General features: G+C 54.5%; 2 protein-coding genes across 6 annotated transcripts in view; both read right to left on the bottom strand.

Annotated features, from left to right (window-relative positions):
* Positions 1-4,794: 4,794 nt before the first annotated feature.
* On the bottom strand, positions 4,795-7,524 carry TLX3 (T cell leukemia homeobox 3). Its single transcript, XM_080555829.1, has 3 exons — positions 6,987-7,524; positions 6,507-6,750; positions 4,795-5,789 (listed from the first exon to the last, which is right to left on the bottom strand). The coding sequence occupies exons 1-3, from the start codon at positions 7,396-7,398 to the stop codon at positions 5,579-5,581; spliced, it is 867 nt and encodes a 288-aa protein (XP_080411955.1). The 5' UTR covers positions 7,399-7,524; the 3' UTR covers positions 4,795-5,578.
* An 8,196-nt stretch (positions 7,525-15,720) lies between these two features.
* The window catches only part of RANBP17 (RAN binding protein 17), a 159,972-nt gene continuing 156,987 nt past the window's right edge, over positions 15,721-18,705 (bottom strand). For all 5 annotated transcript variants that reach the window (XM_080554758.1, XM_080554759.1, XM_080554757.1 and 2 more), the window contains one exon: positions 15,721-16,117. In XM_080554758.1, coding sequence (XP_080410884.1) covers positions 16,021-16,117 — 97 coding nt within the window. In that variant the 3' untranslated portion in view covers positions 15,721-16,020. The remainder of the gene's footprint in view (positions 16,118-18,705) is intronic.

Here is an 18,705-nt window from a genome sequence, read left to right on the forward strand (position 1 = left end):
TCTTCGTTGTAATCAATTGCAATAATCCATGTCAGTGATTTAGATGAAGATCAACTTTACCTTTCTTTGCTGATGACACAAAACTAAGAGCAATAAAAAACTTAAGTGCATTTGTGCACAACTAATGGATTGGATGTGGCATGTGCCAATGGAAGTCAGTATGTATAATGCAGCACATGCTGGATGCCAAATTAATGGGATCATTTGGGCATTCTGGAACACTTGTGGCATCGAGCTTAAGTCATCTAAGGAGCCTGGCAAGGGTTGATGACCTTCCGTTTTCCAAAGCCTACAGAAGCCTTGTAACATTGTAGGCAAAACATGACCATGAATTTTACCCACTCTGTCCAGCTGCTATTTAGTCCAAAGCAGAAAGATGACGAAACTAAGACAATGCACCCGTGCCTTGTGCCCCTAATACAACAAACAGACAAAAGTGCAGGTTGACCTGGACGGGGAGCCGCGGTCAGGTGCACAGGTGACAGACCAGGTCATGCCTGCAGAGCCTGACGATCTGCATCGGGCCGTGGGCTCACACCCATTTACACTGTGTTTGCTTCCAACCTGGATTAAATCCTGAAGAAAACTGATCCCAATACAGAGAGGAATGCGCCTGCCTGCTAACAGCATCACCGAGAGGTGCAGAGGTTTGCCCTAGCAGCTCAGGCTAGTGACGGAGCTGGAGATGCCATTCCCCTCCCCATTCCCTGCTCCCAAACCCTGACAAACAGGGCCAGGGGAGGAAGGAGCAGCTCCTGGGGCCGTGGCACAGCTCCCCAGCCGGCCAGGCACGGCTGTGCAGAGCGGGATGCAAGGGGAACAGAACCACCCGGCCCCGATCCCTGCAGTGCAGCCACCTAGTTGCAACGAAGGTCCCGATCCCACAGCCTCATCCATGGGAGCTTGCTGGGTACTCCACAGCCCAGCAGCAACACTTGGCCAGGCTCAGGGGCTCTGGCTGAAAACTTCAGTGAGGTCACCAAGGTCCACACGGCAGGCACGCCGATCCTTGCACGGATGCTCTGTAAATGTTACTGGGAGATGTGCTGCATGAGTCCCCTATTCAGGGCCAGATTTCACTTTAAAAAATGTAATTAATCAAGGTATTTTGAAGAATGGCATGGGGCACAGCAGCACATTGTGCCCAGCTCCAGAACAGATGCAGGAACCTTCACCTGTGCCACCCAGAGAGCACAGGAAAGCTGTCGGGTGCCTCAGCTCCATGGACACGTGGACATCTCTGAATGCACAGCGCAGAGGCGCCTTTAGGCAGCCAGCTCCTACTTTCCACAGTGACTTCAAGAGAGTATTTTATCTCGTAGCCTCAAACAAAATTCATGGGAGTAAGATATCTAAATGCCATTATTGCTCTAACCTTAATGCTGCTGCGAGTCAGCAAAGTTCAGAGCTTTGTGGCCCCCAGAGAGTGGGCAAGGGAAACACAGCATGAAGGGAAACACCCCCAGCAGACAACAGCACAGGGTGCACGTACCCCTCCTCCCCAAAATGCACACCTGCAGAACGCTGTCACCCCAGTCCAGCTGGCTCGAGCAACGCATCGGGGTGGCTTCTACCAGTTCAGGAGCAGCAGCTACAGGAGAAGTGCTCACCTGGGTTAGCCACGGCCCCCAAATTATTCCTCATCAGTGGTAGTGATGGTTGCAGTGCAGAAATACACGCTTCAAGGAAAATTCCTCTGCGTGAGGGAGGTGTAAATCTCGGTATTATTTATGTTAGCTATAAATAAGTTAAATTATGACCTAGCTGAGTGAAACACTTTCGTAAACCGAGGCTCTGAATATTGTGCAGTTTGCACATGTTTACCAGGACCGTGCTTTCATCACAGAGTGGAGAAGGAGAGCTAATAACCCATTGATTTTAAGGCCCATTTAGGAAAAGGATTGCCTATGCAGATCTGATCACCGTGCATTACTTCGTAACATCTAATACCCTGGGCACAAAATAATGCTGAGAGATGCAAATTCTGCAGCCATTTTTATACCGAGAGGGGTTGCGCCCGTGCATGCGAGTGTGCTAAGGGGCTGCTTTGGGTTTTGGCTGGAAGCAAAGTCAGGAGGGACCCTGAGGAAGGGGTGAGTGTTTCGCATGGCCCTGGTTGCCCTGAGCCCTGCACTGTGCACTCATGCACTCAGCTGTTTGGCCCTGCTCAGAAAATCACTTGCACACCTGATTAAGCAAAGTTCAGAAAGCGATCTGCCCAGCGTTGAGTCCCACTGATAATTCAAAACACTCACCCTCATTTTCCATCCCCATGTGTTTGAACAGGAGTTTTCCTGGGCTTGAAGCTCCGAGAGGAGGGAAGGTAAGCACGCAGCCTGTGCTTCCCAAGGAGCCCGCGCACGGAGACGCGGCCATTCAGGCTGCTTAGGAAAGATCATCCACATGCTAAGAATTATCAATTTCCTAACAGCATCAAACATCAACGTATTAAAACAGCTCAGGGGGATGTGTAGCCCCTCCAATGCTCTCAGGCCGCATCTTTATCACAAGGCTCACGCTGCCTCTGCTCAAAACGCACCCCCAGAGTGAGCCGGGCCCGTAGGAGAGCGGCCGTGCCGCAGTACGGCTGTTGGAGCTGCTGCCCTCGCTCCCTCTCCCCCCTTCTCTGGGTGTCTGCAGGAGGCTCCCATGGAGGGAAGGGGGCATTTGGCAGGGGTGGGAGGGTGGGGGCAAAACCAGTCTGTGTCAGGAACCTGCAAGTCAAACCACTGCCCGCAGACAGCAGTCTGGATCGAGGTGTCCGAGGCACCGCGCACAGCCCGGGGGCAGCACATGGGCAGCACTGCCACCGGGATCAGCACAGCCAAGCAGCCCACGCCAAAAAGGAGCCTTCAGCTCCCCAGGCATCTGCACCCCCAGGGCCGCAGCCCCTGGGACGGACAGGCTCACGCTGGGAGCACCAAAGGTCCCCGCAAGCCCCGTGGCTGGCTTCACCTACTGATGGATGTCCAGAAACGCGCAGCAGGGAGCGTCGGGCAGCCCTGCCACCCCCGAATCGGGCTGCCAGGGATCGCTGCTGTCACCCACGGGGAGGGAAATGCAGCGTATGCGTTCCCACTGGCATTTCCCTGGCGCTCCCACGAACGCAGGTGCACATCACCCAGGCAGGGGCTGGAGCTCTCCCCACTTCCACCGCCTTCCACGCAGGGCCACATCAGTGCCCCAGCGCCGTCTCATCCACAAAACTGCGGATGCAAGAAGCAGCCTGGCCCCTGTGCTCTGCACATCTCCAAACCCCGAGACCCTCTCCTCCGGAACAAAGACACCACGGCGAGCCCCAGCACACCAGCTCCCTGTGCCAGCACCCTGCTACCACGGCTATTCACGCAGCCGAAATGGAAGCCACCGGTTTCTGAAGTCCTTCGGAAAGTTGGGGGCCCCCCCCAGGCCTCATCCTGCCGTCGTGCCCCCAGCACGTCCCGGGGAGGAGAGCGGAGCCCTGCCGGGGCTGGCAGCACCGGGCCGGCCCCAGCGGTGCTGCGCCGGTACCGGGGCTGGCGGCGCTCGGTGGCTTTGCCGAGCTCCGCGCCTGCCGCAGAGCCGATCGCGGCGGTGCTGAGCTCTCTGACAACGCGCAGGGAAAAAAAAAATATGCGGGGAAATCGGGAAAATACAGCGGCGTGGGGCCGTGAGGTGCTCCGACAGCTAAAGAATAAGGAGGTGTTGGAAACAAATAAATAAAAAGAAACGCGGGCAGTTTGTAGGTGGCAGGGGGCACCGACAAAACACAACAAGGAACGCACGTGAAAGCGGGGACCCGCTTATTGCGGCCCCCTCGCGTGGTGCTGAGCTCGGCTCGGCCCCGGCGCAGCTCGGCTCGGCCCCGGCCCGGCCCGGCCCGGCCTGCAGCCGTTCCTGGCGCTGCCCGGCCCCGGCCCCGACGGCGGCGGGGACGGGGATAGGGACGGGGACAGGGACGGGAACGGGGACGGGAACGGGGACGGCCAAAAGCTGCGGGTAAGCGGCATTCCCGAGAACCCGTGGCCAGGGACAGACCGCCTCGTTGCTTTTTTTTAGTATTATTATTTATTATTATTTTTGATTTTAAATCCTCCGTTCCTCTCAGACACCTCCCCTCGGCCGCCGCTGCCCAGCTCAGCCCGCACATCCCCGGCTGCTGAACGGCGCCGGCCGAGCAGCCGCAGCCCAGCCCCGGGGGCAGGATCGGGCCCTGCCTTCGCACCGCCGCAGCCCCCCCGGGCGAACCCAACCCAACCCAAATCCAACCCAAAGCCCTGCGGCAGGGCGAGCCCGAGCCCCGCCGCCCCCAGGAGCGGCGCTCGCAGGAGATGCGGTGCCGCATCCCCCCCCCGGGGACGGGCTCCGGCCCCGACCCTGCCCCTTGCCGGGGGTCGGGGCCAGCCCAGGAGCGGGCGACCCCCGGCGGCCCCGTTCGCGGCGCCCGGCCCCGCTCCGCCGCCCGCCGCCCCCGGCCGGCCCCGCAGCCCCGCAGCGGCCCGGCCTTCGATACCAAATAACGGAAATACAAAATAAAGCGGCAAACGAAAGGCGACGGCCGCAGCCCCCCGGGCCGGCGGCGGGGTCGCGGCAGCGGCTCCCGAAGCCGCCGGCACCGCCCGGAGCCGCCGGTGCCGGTCCCGGTGCCCTCCCGGTACCACCCCGGTGCCGTCCCCGCTCCGCCGCCCGCTCACCTCCGGCTCGGCCCCGCCGTTTCCAGCCGCCTCCGGCCCGGCTCGGCCCCGGTCCCCGTCCCGGTCCCCGTCCCGGTCCCGGTGCGGCGGCGGCGCCCCGAGGCACGCAGGGAGCGGAGAGGCGTTTTTAAAGAAAACGTTTATTTACACGTCTCGGCAAGTACAAAGTATTATACATGGTCTGTGTCAACCCCAAATCTTCTTTATTATGAAACATAAGGCGCTTTCTCTAGAGTCGGTGGCGAAAGGAGAGGGTGCGGGTGCTGTTTCGGTGCGCTAAGCTCGTCGGCAGGAGAAGGTGAGGACGAAATAAAGTGTGTGTGTCGCCTGAAAGGAGCCCTTATTACTACGGTGAATAAATTACAGCTGACATTAACTTCACCTGGGACAGATGGAAGCTACCGCTTTTCAGCTTAATAGGGTTTCCTAAGCTAATGAGTCATCACCGGCTCCACTTAGTCCCCTCCGCTAAGTGATAGGTAGGTGCGTTTTTTTTTTCTTTAGACTATCCTCAGAACGGGAAAAAAAAAATAGCCTTTTGTTCCAAAGCCAACACAAAATCCCTATGTCCGGATTTCGATATAAATAATCGAGGTTTTATATAATTCCATATTAATAGTGCCCAAAATCTCGATGCATAAATAAATTAAATTATTAACACTTCTTACAAAAAGTGACATATCTCCCCTCCTAGTGGAACATCGACACGAAGATACAAGCGGAGCGCGGGGCCCCGCTGCCGCCGCCTTGGCCCCGGGGAAGCGGCGCGGGGGGCCCGGTCCTGGTGCTGGTCCCGGGGCCGGTCCCGGTCCCGGGGGCTCCGCTCGCCGCCGCCTCTCCCCCCCTGCTCGTGCCGGGACCGGGAGCGGGGCCGAGTCCGCTGCGTGCCCGGCGGTGGCCGGGGCTCAGACGAGGGAGGTGACCGGGGGGATCTTGGCGCTCTCCTCCTCCCAGGGCTGCAGGTTCTGCAGGGCGAACAGCGACGAGTTGTGCAGGCACAGCGGGTCGGGCTGGATCGACTCGTTCAGGGACTTCTGGAAGGCGTCGTGCTGCAGCTGCAGCATCAGCCGGCTCGCCTGCTGCCGCTCGGCCTCCCGCTCCTCCGCCGTCTGCCGCCTGCCAGGGGACACGTTCAGCCCGGCCGCCCCGGGGACGGGCACCGGCACCGCGGGGACAGGGACCGGGACCACCGGGACCACCGGGACGGGCACCGGGACGGGCACCGGCAGCGGGGCAGCCCCGGCGGAGGCGCTGCGGGCGGCGGAGCCCCCCGAGCTGCGGCGAGCCCCCCCATTATTTTGCGGAATATCTCCCCTTTACGGAATCAGCCGTTTGCCGGACAACCCCCCGTCTATCCGAGCAACCCCTCGTTTTCCCAATAATTCCCCCGATTTTTCCAATAATTCCCGCGAATTTTCCCAATAATTCCCTTCCCCCATTTTTTTTCATTCTTTCCGAATAGAACACTATGTAAAAATAAAAACGAAAATAATAACAATAATAATAATAATAATAAAACAAACACAAACCGAAAAGAAAAACCAAACCAAACGAACAAAAAAAAACACAACCCAACCCAAACCAAAAAAATAAAGAAAAAAGAATCCCAAACCAAACCCCCAAAAATCCCAAACCAAACCGAACAAAAAAACCCAACCCAACCCAAAATAACTACGGAGAACCAAGGGAAGGAGGGACGGCAGCCCGCCGCCGAGCCCCCGGCTCCCGGCCCGGCCCCTCGGCCGCCGGCCCGGGGCAGGGCGGCAGCGGCGCTCCCGGGGCTCCGGGCGGTGCCGGGCGCGGACGGGGCGGCCCCGGGGGCGCGGGACTCACCGCCACTTGGTGCGCCGGTTCTGGAACCAGGTCTTCACCTGGGCGTCCGTCATCTTGAGGGACTTGGCGAGGGCGGCGCGCTCGGCCGACGCCAGGTACTTCTGGCGGTGGAAGCGCTTCTCCAGCTCGCAGATCTGCACCCGGGAGAAGGACGTGCGCGGCTTCTTGCGCTTCGGCGGGGTCCGGTTCTGGTAGGGGTGCCCGATCCGCCGCGTCACCGTGAACGGCGTCAGCGCCGCCGCCGCTGCCCGGGGGGGAAGCAACAGGGGTCGGCCCCGGCCCGACGGCGGCCCCGCGCCCGCCGCCCCCCGACGGCGGCTCCGTGCCGGGGGGGCCGGGGCCGCGCCGCCGCCCGCTCCTTTCCCCCGCCGCCACCGGTATTTTTTACGGTTTTTAAATTTTTTTGGATTTTTCGTTTTTTTTTCTTCTTTTTTTTTTTTTTTTTTTTTTCCCGTTAGCCGCGGCCCGGCGCCGCCTTACCCGTGAAGCGGTCCTTGACGAAGCGGCGGCTGCTCTCCATCCACGGGAAGTTGAGGCCGCCCAGGCCGGGCACGGCGGGGATGGCGCTGGGGATGGGCGGCGGCACGGCCCCGGGGATGGGCCTGTGCGCCGGCACCCGGATCACGCCTCCCGGGGCCAGGCTCAGGTTGACGCCGTACGAGCCCGAGTCCTCGAAGGGCGCCGCGATGGCGGGGAAGGGCGCGGGCAGCGCCGGGTAGGGCGCTCCGCCGCGCCCGCCCAGGAAGGCCGCGCCGTCGGGGCCCCGGGGGGGCGGCGGCGGCGGCGGGGGAGCGGCGTCCGGCTCGGCGCCGCTCAGGATCTGGTCGATGCCGAAGCTGATGGGCTCGTGCTGCGGCTGCGGCTGGGGCTGCGCGCCCGCCGCCGGCTCCATCCTCCCGCGCCGCCCCGCCGCCGCCCGCGCCCGCTATAAAGGAGCCGCTGGCACCGCCCGGCGCGGCGCGGCGCGGCGCGGCCCGGGACAGCCCGGCACGGCCCGGCACCGCTCGGCACCGCTCGGCACCGCGGGCCCGGCCGGCCCCGGCGAGCGCCGCGCGGGAACTTTGCGGAGCGCGCGCCGCCCCGCCAGCCCGCCCGGCATCTCCGCGGGGCCGCCGCGCGCCCCGCGCCGCGTGCGCCCCCGCCGCCGCCATTGGCCGCCGCCGCCCGGCCTCTGCGCTCCCATTGGCTCCCGCCGCCCCGCCACCGGGGGAGAGCCCCCCCCCTCCCGCCCCGAACCGCCGGACCCGCGGTGACGTCACTCGGGGCGGGAGGACAATGGGCGCGCGCGGGGCGGGGCGGGGGGGCGGCGCCGCCGTCGGGGCGCGCCCGCGGGGGGAGCGCGGGGCGCGGAGCCCCCCCGGAGCCCCCCGGACCCCTCCGGTCCCCCCGGCCGCCCCGTCGGGCCCGGCCCCGCCCGGCTCCGCCCGGCCCCGCCCGGCCCCGCCCGGCCCTGCCCGGCCCCGCGGCACCCAACGGCGGCGATCGAGCCCCGGCGCCCGCCCCGACGGCAGCGGGGAACCGGGGAGCGGGTCTGGGGTTTTTTGGGGGGGCTCCCGGAGCGGCCCCGGCCCCGGTTAATTGGCGGCGGCGGAGCGGGAGGCGGCCGCTAAGCGAGTTTGCAGACGCTCCCTGACGTCCAAATTGGACTAAAGGCGTTAAAAATTAAATAACGCTCAGCCGCATTTACTTAGTTCCCCTCTTATAAAGGGAAATGAAAACAGGGAATAGAATTTTCCTTTTAATAGAATGTAATGGTATTTGATCAGCACCTGGTAGGGCGATCCCGTGCTCGCAGGAGCGGTGACAAGGCGGCAGTTTATTAGTTTGTACAGCCCGGGATTCAATTACCCCAACGCGCCCAACAATTCCTACGGCAGCGCCGAGCGCGGGCGGCCCCCGGCCCCCAGCCCCCGCCCCGACGGCCCGGGGGGGTTACGGGGAGCTATGGAGGGCTATGGGGGACTACGGCTTATAGGGCTATGGGGGGCTGTAGGGGGCTATGGCGGGGTTATAGGGGCCTATGGGGGCTCCCTCGTGTCCCCCCCGGCCCCGGCTGAAGCCGAGCCCCGGAGCCGCCGCCTCTTGCCCACGGAGCGCGGCGCTGCCCGCGGCCGTCGGGGGGGAGACTCCCCGTGCCCCGCGGTCCTTCAGCTCCGCCGTTACCGGCCCCCCCCCCCCCCCCCTCGTCCCCTCCCGTCCCCCGGGGCCGCCCGGTGCCACCCCCGGCCGCGGGCAGCCCGACGGGGCCGTCCCCGCTCGGTGCCGCCCGCAGCGGCCGCCGCGGCTCCCCCCCGGCCCCGGAGCGGCGCTAATCGGATTTCCCCGAGCCCGGCAAGATGGTGCGGGGCCGGGGGGCGGCGGGGGGCAGCCCGCGGGGACCCCCCCTCCGGCCGGGCAGCGCCGACGGGGAGAGCCGGGCTGCGGGCGGGGGGCGGCGGGGAGGGGGGGGACACGGGGAGTGGGAGCGGGGGGGGGCGACAAAAATAAAAGCAACCCGGGGGAGGGTAAATAAATAAATAAAGTGACACCCGGTCCTGAATCAGGGCAGGCTTTGTTAGAGAAAATTGCAGCTTGATCTGCATAATGGGAACTCTGGCTGCCCAAGGCTATCTTTTTATTGCATGTGTGTCTGCTGTTATCAATTTTGTGAACGATTTCACAGGGAGCCTGGCAGACTTGAGCTGGAATAATATGCAAAGATGAGCTTTGAATAATGAATGATGTGCTTTTAAACCAATTCCAAAGTGTCTGTGATAGTACAATATGAAAAGGGGTGGTAAGTAATAGTATATTTAAAAGGCGCTAGTATGTTTTTATTACTATATTTAAAAAGATATCTATATTATTTTTGTGAAATGGATAATATATCACAGAGTCTTTGATAATCAGCTAAACAATACATTTTTCTTTGGGAAAACTCTCCCGGTTTTACACAGTTAAATATAGAGTAGAGCTTTGTAACGCTCGGCTACCTTATTAAATATTAACTCTATTTTAATATTAGCTTTTAAATTTAATATGTTGACGTTCTGCAGTTTTACTTTAATTACGTTTTATAATTAATAACCCGGGACGTATGGTATCCTTAAATGCGGCTCCCCCGCTGCCGCCTCCTCTCCCTCGCCCCTCCGCGGGCCGGGGGCGCGCAGCCCCCGCGCAGCCCCCGCGCAGCGCTGCGGCTCCGCGACCGGCCCCGGGACCCCGGCGGGGGCTGCTGGGGGCCGTCGGGAGCCGGAGCCGGGCCGGGGGCAGGCAGCGGGCACCCGCGGTAGGCTGCCAAGGTTTCCCGTCCCGGGAAAAGTCGCGCTGCGCCCTGCCAAAGCACCGCCGGAGCCGGCGGAGGGGGCCTGGGGAGCTGCACCCTGGGGAGCTGCACCCTGGGGAGCTGTGCTGTGCCACCTGCAGAGGCACCGGGGAGAGGAGGAAATCGAAGGGGACAGAGGAAAATAATCGCACGCAAGAGGAATAACCAACCGGCTCCCCAGCTCCCGGAGTCTGCCAGCAGGAGGATCTGGGGGCGGCCAAGCAGAAACCCCCTTGCCTGCCCTGAAACCCAGAGCTGTGCCCGGCCCCGTGGCTGTGGGGTGTGGAGGGGGATGTGTGACAGCCCGGGGGGACTGGGTTCAGTCGTGGGGTGCATGTGAACCCCTCAGCCCCTGCCACGTCCGTGGGCTCAGATCAGAGAGGGCATCCTCGCAGGCCCTGCCACGTGCCAGGCAGCAGCTGATGCCACCGTCCATCTGCAAGGAGCTTCCTGTAGGCTGGGAGAATAAAACCGTGATGAAATAGGCACTGCCCCAGTCCCAAACGCCTTTTAAACGAGTCAGCTCCTGCTCCCCTCTTCCATTGCGGCCCCAGACATTTCGGTTCCTGCGTTTGGGGCAGGTTTGCTGGCAGCAGCCTCAGCCGTGCTGCCCACGTGTGCTCCTGCACCCCATGGGCCACGGCAGAAAGAAGCAGCAATTCCTGGAAAGCAGAGGCAAGATGGGGATGGTCCCCTCTCCTGGACATATCCAGTGCCAGCGAAAACGAAATCCCTGTCAGGAGGAGGCTGGCGCTTCCAGCTCGAGCATCCCCACCCGCCCCCTGGTCCTGCCGCCACCCTGAGACCACCCATGGGTGGCTCTGGGGGGACCCAGGGCAGCCCCTGGCTTTAAATCCGTCTGCACCCCGAGGCAGTATTCCTCCACACAGCTCTGTTCCTAAGTAGCCTTGGTTAAATGTTTATTGACAAAATTTAGCGTGGGCCAAATGATCCATTACACTTTTTTTTTTTTTAATCATATTTACCATTAATTATTTTTAAAACGAGGCATTTTGTTTCTAAGGTGAGAGGGACAGATCTCTGGGAATGAGACCAAGAGAAACCACTGCGGGACTCCTCCAACCTTTTAAAACCAGGAGGCAGCGTTTTATAATAATGGGCCGTTAATTGATGGCACATTGCTGCGCAGTTCCTACGGAGAGGGAGCGCGGGGCCGCAGCGAGATCGATGCTCGCGCAGGAGACCTGAGGCCAGGAGGCCCGGCCGGGCTTGAGCAGTGCTGCTGCAGCCGGCTGGAGAAGAGAAGCGACCCCAGAGCTGGGGAAAGCATCCACCCCGAGCCCTGAAGAGGCTGTACAGCCCACCTGTGTCACGCAGGTGGATGTACGAGCGATGCAGCCCCCCCTCCTGCCCCGTCCAGCTGTGATCCTGCACGTCCAGCGCCTCCTGCCCCATCCCTGCCTCCCGCCCCCGCTCCAAAGGCTCCTGCTGCCAGGGCCTGGGCTGGCAGTGGCTGCACGACCCTCACCAAGGCCCTGCTCGAGTCTGAAACAAGGTAGAAAGAAAGAGGTGTTGTGGAGGTTGCGTGCTCACGCCTCTGACTTAGCACCGGTCTTCAGCAGCGTCTTCGTGCCGCCTCTCTGGCGGTCTCACTGCTACAAATAAATCCTCCTCCTTTAAAGGATGCTCAGGGCAGCGTCTCCTCTCACCTATCACCCTCTGTTACCCTGAGGCCGTGCTTTAATGCAGGAATTCAGCCGCTGCAGGGCAGCTCCCGTTCCAGCTCACAGGACCTCGCATCACAGCCAGCTGCAGGCGGGGACACAACACCCCAAAAGCAGCCCCTGATGCTGCTTCGGGTTTTGTCTCTCCCCACACAGGGCCTGGAAGCAGCGGTGGGTGCGGAGAGGTTTCTGCTGCAGCGCCTGGCACTGGTAGCAGGCAAGGCCGGGCCGGCTCTCTACAGCCTGTTCTATATGGAGATAATGGGGTGAGACTTACTAATAAATAAAATCACTTGTGTAACCCCCAAACGTGTTCTTGAACACATAACACCTGTCACTACTTATGTACACTCTGCAGAGGCTTTTGCCAGGCCTCCCCTGAGGCAGTGGCCTCGCAGGCCGGCGGGGTGAGGCTGGAGCGGGCGCGGGCAGGGGAAGGAGGACGGGCGGCTGGGAAGCAGCCCCCACCTGAGCAGCTCGCAGCTCTCAGCTGTCCTCTGCCGCTGTCCTGTCCCTCAGGCCTGCTCCTGAGGGCCCTGCCAGGCTGTGCCCGTGCGTCCCTTCCAGGCAGAGCCCGTGGAGAGGTCGCCACCCAGCTCTGCCCCCCTTTAACCTTCCCGCACCTCTCCTGGCACAGCGGGGGCCGAGCCCCCCACCAGCACAGGCTGTGTGAGCCGGGGTCTGTGCTCACCGTGAGGCACCAGCCCCCAAAACGCAGAGCAGGGAGGTAAATAAACCCTGTGCGTCCCTGCAGAGGGGTCGGAAGGGTTAAATGCTACTCAGAGCAAACAGGTAGAGGTGGCTTGCAGCCTCAGACACCGAACGTACCTTAGTGGCTTCAAGTCACGTTTCACAGAGTGCGTTTTTATCCAGTTGGTAGCCTTACGGGTCTTATTAGAAAAGCCTGAACTTTGTTTTGGTTCAAAATCCATGCATCGCTCCACACAAAAGCGTGACACTCGGTTACGTGGGGAGGGCGCAAGAGAAGGAGCCGGGGCTGGAAGGAGAGCGGCAGGGGGATGCTGGGCAGACGGGGCCGTTTCTTTCAGCCACCTCTGACAACCTCAGGCTGCGGCGGAGCTGAGGGGAACGTCCCAGTAACAGGGCAAACCCTGCAAGAGGCAGCCGTCGGGTCCCCCGCACGCATTGCGAAGGGGCTGCGTGGAGGTGCGGGTGCTTGCTGCATAAACCCGGAGAGCAGCCGGTGCCTTCCTTCTCCTCTCTTATTCTTATTTTATATACCAACATGCGGTTGCTGCCAGATTTTTCTACTAAATATGACTTTTGTTGGGCAAATTACATTAGGATGGATGCCGCAGGTATCCATTAAGGTTTATTTATCGTGATACTGTTTGGATCTCACACTTATAAATAACTTATGTTATGGCTTTTGTTTGTAGAAATGTAACTTACATATTTTATTGCGCTTTCTGTAAGCCTCAAAAAGAATGTTGTCAAAGAAGCGCTCTTAACAGCAATCTAAACTATGGTACATAAAATCTACACTAACATTATTTTTTAATACAGCAAGGAAGCATGTTATCCCTCTACAGTTTGAAAGGTTTGCTGTCATCATAAACTCATACTACAATAAAACATTAACAAGTCCAAGGAATTATTTTATAAAGTGTGCATATACTCACAGCTGAGTTTCTTCAAAGCCTCCTTATGCAAGCAGGACAAGATATTAAAACTTTGTGTTTTCCTTAGAAAGCTGCCTTTGCCTGTGCAAGCAGAGTGAGGCTGCTCTAGGGGCTGCTTTATTCTCCCCTCTCAGGAGGACGGTTGCTTACCTGAGATTTGTTTGTTGGTGCCTCTCGCTGGGACAGCAGAGAACACAGCTGGGGGAGAATCAGAACTATTTTGCAGCCCCAATTGGTTTGCATAACCAGACAGACTCACATCGGGCTCTTGAGAGGAAAACACTCGGGGCCAAGTACAGTCTTCCTTTCTGATTTTTGTTTTCCCATTCCATTTTTTCCCACTTTCTTTTTTTTTAAAGAAAAAAAAATCCAAACCCCTTAAGGCAATTATGTGTTAAAAAAAGAAAAAAAAAACGCACACAAACCAAAAAGGAATTACACATCCTTTGTAAACATATGAGGAAATTCTGTGCTGTACCCACTTTGTCAGTACCCTTTTAAAGGCTGACACTAAAGACTCTCGACAAAGAATCTGTAGTCATAAAATACATTATTTGCTACGCTATACATTTTCAACCTAAAAGCAAGAGTATTTATATGGCCAGCTACTCTAAATAAGTTTGTTGTCAATTGTTAACCAAGGTTGGAACGCTGTTCAAATACACGCATCGTTTGCCCAGTTTATAAGGTGTTCTTTAGATCTTACTTGTAAGTTGTAACAAGGGATGCGTTAGAAGGGAAGTTTCAAAAACGCACTCCAGCGCCCCAGGGAGTCAGTAGCCTTATATTAAAGCAAGCCCTAAAGTCTGAGTGCCAAGTTACGAGGGCACACGGTGCTCTCCTTTTCAGTATGCCAAACTTCAGCTTTCAGCAGAGCAGCTAATTTAACCAGCAAACTGACTGCTTTGTGAGCACAAGCAGCTTGTATGCAACCGATATTTATTTCCACCCTATGACAAGGAAAACCGGAATCACAGAACCCATTAGCTTTCAACCGAGCCTTTTAATGCCAATTTTGAGTTGTAAGGTTATGGAAGGGTGCGTATAGCAAACCTGCCAGAGAGGCAGCAGCACAGCTCAGCACTGAGCCCTGCAACCATTTGCAAGGTAAAATGGAGAGACCTTTTCCCAAATCCCGCTCCCCACACACACACATTCACATGCACATGCGCACACGTGAGCGTGAATCAGTTCACAAGTACTGCAGCTTGTAAAATTTGACTTAGGAGCAATGATTCTAGTTTCCTTCAAGGACTGAAATGGAAGGTGAACAGCTGTACTAATTCCTATTTGTTTCAAGTGTTGATAATGATCACCCACTTAGTGTGAAGTTTTCAAACCTTGGCACTTAGCAATACCAAAAAAAACACGGCTCTTTACTAACTCCATCGATTCTTTTCTCAGGTACACAGCACTCCTGGAAATCAGACCCTTTGGCTGCACATTAAATAATTTCTCCAGCTAAGCTTAAATGAAAACAAAAAGCTGCTTAACAAAATGACTTCCTTTCAGATCCAGTTCCTGCAGTTTAAACATGTGCAGAAAAATAAGAGTTGCAAAGAAAAAAATGCAAAAATCTATAGGAAATATTGGTATGAACTTTTGCTCCCTGATGGCCACAATAAAAAAATCATATTCTGATCTAAACAATGGTGAAATGCTCCTAAATACAACAATGTAAGCAAGCATGAAAAGCACATGAGATCAATTATTTACATAAAAAAAAGAAAAACCCAACCCAATACCGATAGCTTCTAATTGCACATAATAGCATTTGTACATTATGAACTAATTGACTTACTGCTTAAATAGTTCTAATTTTTGTTAGATTTTGCTTCAATTCATTTGTGTATTTCATCAGCCCACACAGTGCCTCGTACCCGCCACAGAATAATGACATTAATTGTTCCACAGAAAATCAGCGTGGCGAGCTTACACGTGAGCTTCAGACTGGAGGAGGGATTTTGTTTTGGTGCACACTGAACTCTTTATGTTCTCTGACAGGTGAAGATAAATTTGCTGAATTTGCTGGTTTAGATGCATGTGTTCATCTTCATTGTGCCACAAGCCATTTAAATATGGGCGATAAGTCTCTGTAACTATCTGCTTGCTTTTTTGTAGCGGTGGATGAATTAAATCCCTTTTAAACAGTGTCATAACATTTTGCATTTTTTCCCCCTCTCCATTTCCAAGGACCTGGAAAATTTGTACTTGTAAAATTCAAACAACTATTGGTATTTCATTAATGGTTGCTCCATCAACCATTACGTTGCACATTTTTTATTATGTGCAACATGCTTAATTTCCTTGTCATATTCATAGCCTAAAATGATCATTTTTACTCTTCTTCCACATTGTTATCCATGTTGTCATAAACCTCCTGTGTTGAAAAGAAATGTATAACATTTTGTAGAAAAATAGCAATTTTATTATTTCAAAAAGATGTCATATAAAATTTGCACTGGTTTTCAACTCATTTTCCAACAAGTATGAGCTCAGTCAGAATGAGCTCAGGGTTTTTTATCGGTAAGAGATGTTATTTAATACTATATGCAGAACTGAGAATCATTAACTAATGCAAGTTCAGAAGGAATGCATATTTATTTTGTTCTTTGGTTAAGTACTGTTTCTACACCATTTTGTAAAGATAAAAGAACAAGATAATATTTATTGGTAAGAAAGGCTGAAAATGTTCAAAAGCTAAGGCTGATTTTACATTGTTTTCACTATCACAAATCCTTATGTTTATGCCAGAGATATAAAAAGGCAGAAGTTATCTTAAAAAAATAGTTTTCATAAGGGACAAAATCTAACAATATAACAGAGTCTCAAAACTTTCAAAGTAGTTTTATTAGCCAGTGCTCTGGTTTCCTAAGTCGATGTCAACTCATCATGTCCAAACTGCCAGGATCTGAGGCCCCTTCGCTGCGCAGAGCTTCAGCCATGTCTCTTCGAAAGACTGACATATTCTGAGTGAACCTGGGAAAAAGACAACCCAAACATTTCGTTAAATGAGACCTGATACTGAGGTATTGGTTTCAATAATTAGTAAAAAGAATAACTAAAATCTAAATTTAACTGAAAAAAGAACAAAGGAAAATGCAGAAACAAAATCACTAGGTGCCCTCAAAAAACAGTTGTATAAAATAATAATGAACTTCTTGGCATATACGGAAAGCGTTATAAACTCATTTCAGAAGTCAGCTGGGAAACAAACGCATCGAGAAACCTTTTCCTCTCGCGTGACTCAGAACATGTCCCCTCTCTCCCAGCCTCCAGCAAAGGGCTCTCTGGGACGTGTCCAGAGGGTGATCAAGTCCAGGCTATCTCAGACCTACTTTCCCCCCTCAGAGTCTGAGTACAACCAGTCTCTGTGAAATGTGGTACCATCACCTATCTGGCACAGAATGATTCACAACAGTATTTCCCAATAGTTCTCTACTGGCATGTGTTGGATGGGAAACCTGTCCAGTGGCATCAGACATGAGACAAGGAGAATTCTGACTCAGCTTTTATGACGGCCCAAATCTGATCTACTTCCCTGGGCTATCTTTACCTGAAATGAAGCATTTGATTGCCATTTATCACATACTGTGTACACATTTTAAAAATAAAAAAATACTTAAAATGCCAGAAAAGTATATTGCACCCTGCATTTAGGATCTTTAGGTGTTCTTTTGTTTGTTGCCTCAGTGCTCTTTGCTTTGATTGTGTTAGACGTTGCTGGCTCATTATAGTGAAGCTAATAAAGTTTCCCAAAGAACAGCTCCTTAGGGCTCCTTCCTGTGAAGGGCTGTGCGGACAGGTGCTTACAGAACTGATGGGATCTCAGGAAAGCTCTCTTTGCAGGACTGGGGTAATAACCCTTCCCTTCCTGCTTGCCTCCACTGTACTGTACTTCATGGGTATGTGTAGCAGCAGTGTGGTAAACGGGGGCTCACTGTGTGTGGAAATACAGGATGCAATTATGAGTTCATTCTTTATTCTATTCATAATTTTTTACTTTTGAGTTTATTTCCTTACTAATGGAAATTGATTTCTGCTCAAATTTAAACAATCACAGTTAAAAGAAGCCTCCTGTTCCCCAGCAGAACTCTGAAAAGGATTACAAATCACGGGCTGAAAACAGAAAAGCCATCGTATTAACTCATGCTGCTTGTTAGGGAAGTGATGGCTTAAAAGTCTTCCTAAGTTAGACAGGCGGATGCTACTGAGACAGACGAGCTGCTCGTTCGACCAAATTATCCCTAACCCCCTCACACCTGCACCTGTCCCTCCCTGCCTGCACTTCCACAAAAGCTCCCTGAGAGCTTCCGCGCCGCTGCCTGAGAACACTCCAACGAGCTTAGAGATGAAAATCTGTATTAAATCTATGTATATTCCAATCTAAGGTTTGCCAAATCTAGTATCTGCCAGCAGCCTCTGTCCGTTCCCTGAACAGGGGGAGCACAGGGGAGAGCTGGATCCCCAGCGCTGTCCAACACCCCCAGGTGCCTGCCTGGAGGTGACAACAGGGGACCTCAGCCTCCTCTCCATCATACTCCTTCCCTCAGCCTCGACTAGAACATCCAGTGATCCCCCTTCTGTCCTTAACGGCTGTTATTCTGGGAATATGGCAGCTCAGAGAAACTGCACATCAAAGTCTGCTTTTCTCAGAAAACAATGTTATCTTAAGGAGTTCCTGCCTTCAATAAATAGAAATAGTTATTCAACTAAGAAACTACCTAGTTCTAAAAGCAAGTTTTACTCAGTTTCTCTTTTTTTTCTTTTTAATCCGGAAGGACTTTTCAGTCAAATGAATCTCCCTGGAATTTACAGCTGCGAGGTCAGACCATGTCCTACAGCCCACCACTATCAGCTTGGATTTAATTTGTTCTAACAGGCATTCTTCTCCTTCCTTGCGGTTTCTGTTTTTTTGCCATTTTTTCTCCTGGTCCATAATACATAAGAAGCCACACACAGAGTCTGCCAAATTTATCGTTGACAAGGATGCGATCTGTACTTTTCTGGGTTCACTTCCAAATCCCTCTTTCTCTGACTACCATCCACAGTCAAGCCTTAAAGAACTTATTTTACTACTGGAATTCAACAGGAAAACGAAACAAAATAAAGATGACCACAACTAAGGCAAAACTATACAAGAATTTAAAAAAATCGACAATTTTTACAACGAAAAATAGAGAAGAAGTCATAGGAAAAGTGTCACCAAAAGGTTTTTGTCTTCTTTTCTCTTCAACACATTTTCCAGTTTGTTTCAGGCTTTCCAGGAAGCCCGACAGTCTGGGCTTTGATTGCCTCTCTCTACTTTCAAGGTTTGTTTTGGTTTTATAATGCACATGGAATATGAGAGAAGAGCTAGCTGGTAACAAAAAGCTAGCATGCACATTAAATGCTGACAGACTCACTGCTTCTTTTGTGAAGCTTCCATTCTGTTTTTCAAATGAGGGCAAAATCGGGTGAATTTGATTCATATTAAAAAAAATCCTTGCCATGTTTATCTACAATGTGTAAGTGTCCCCTTCTTATTCTGTCATTTCACAAACAGCTGTTTAACCCCAGCACCAGCA

Source organism: Anser brachyrhynchus, assembly GCF_964034855.1.
Source record: "Anser brachyrhynchus genome assembly, chromosome: 14".
NCBI lineage: Eukaryota > Metazoa > Chordata > Aves > Anseriformes > Anatidae > Anser > Anser brachyrhynchus.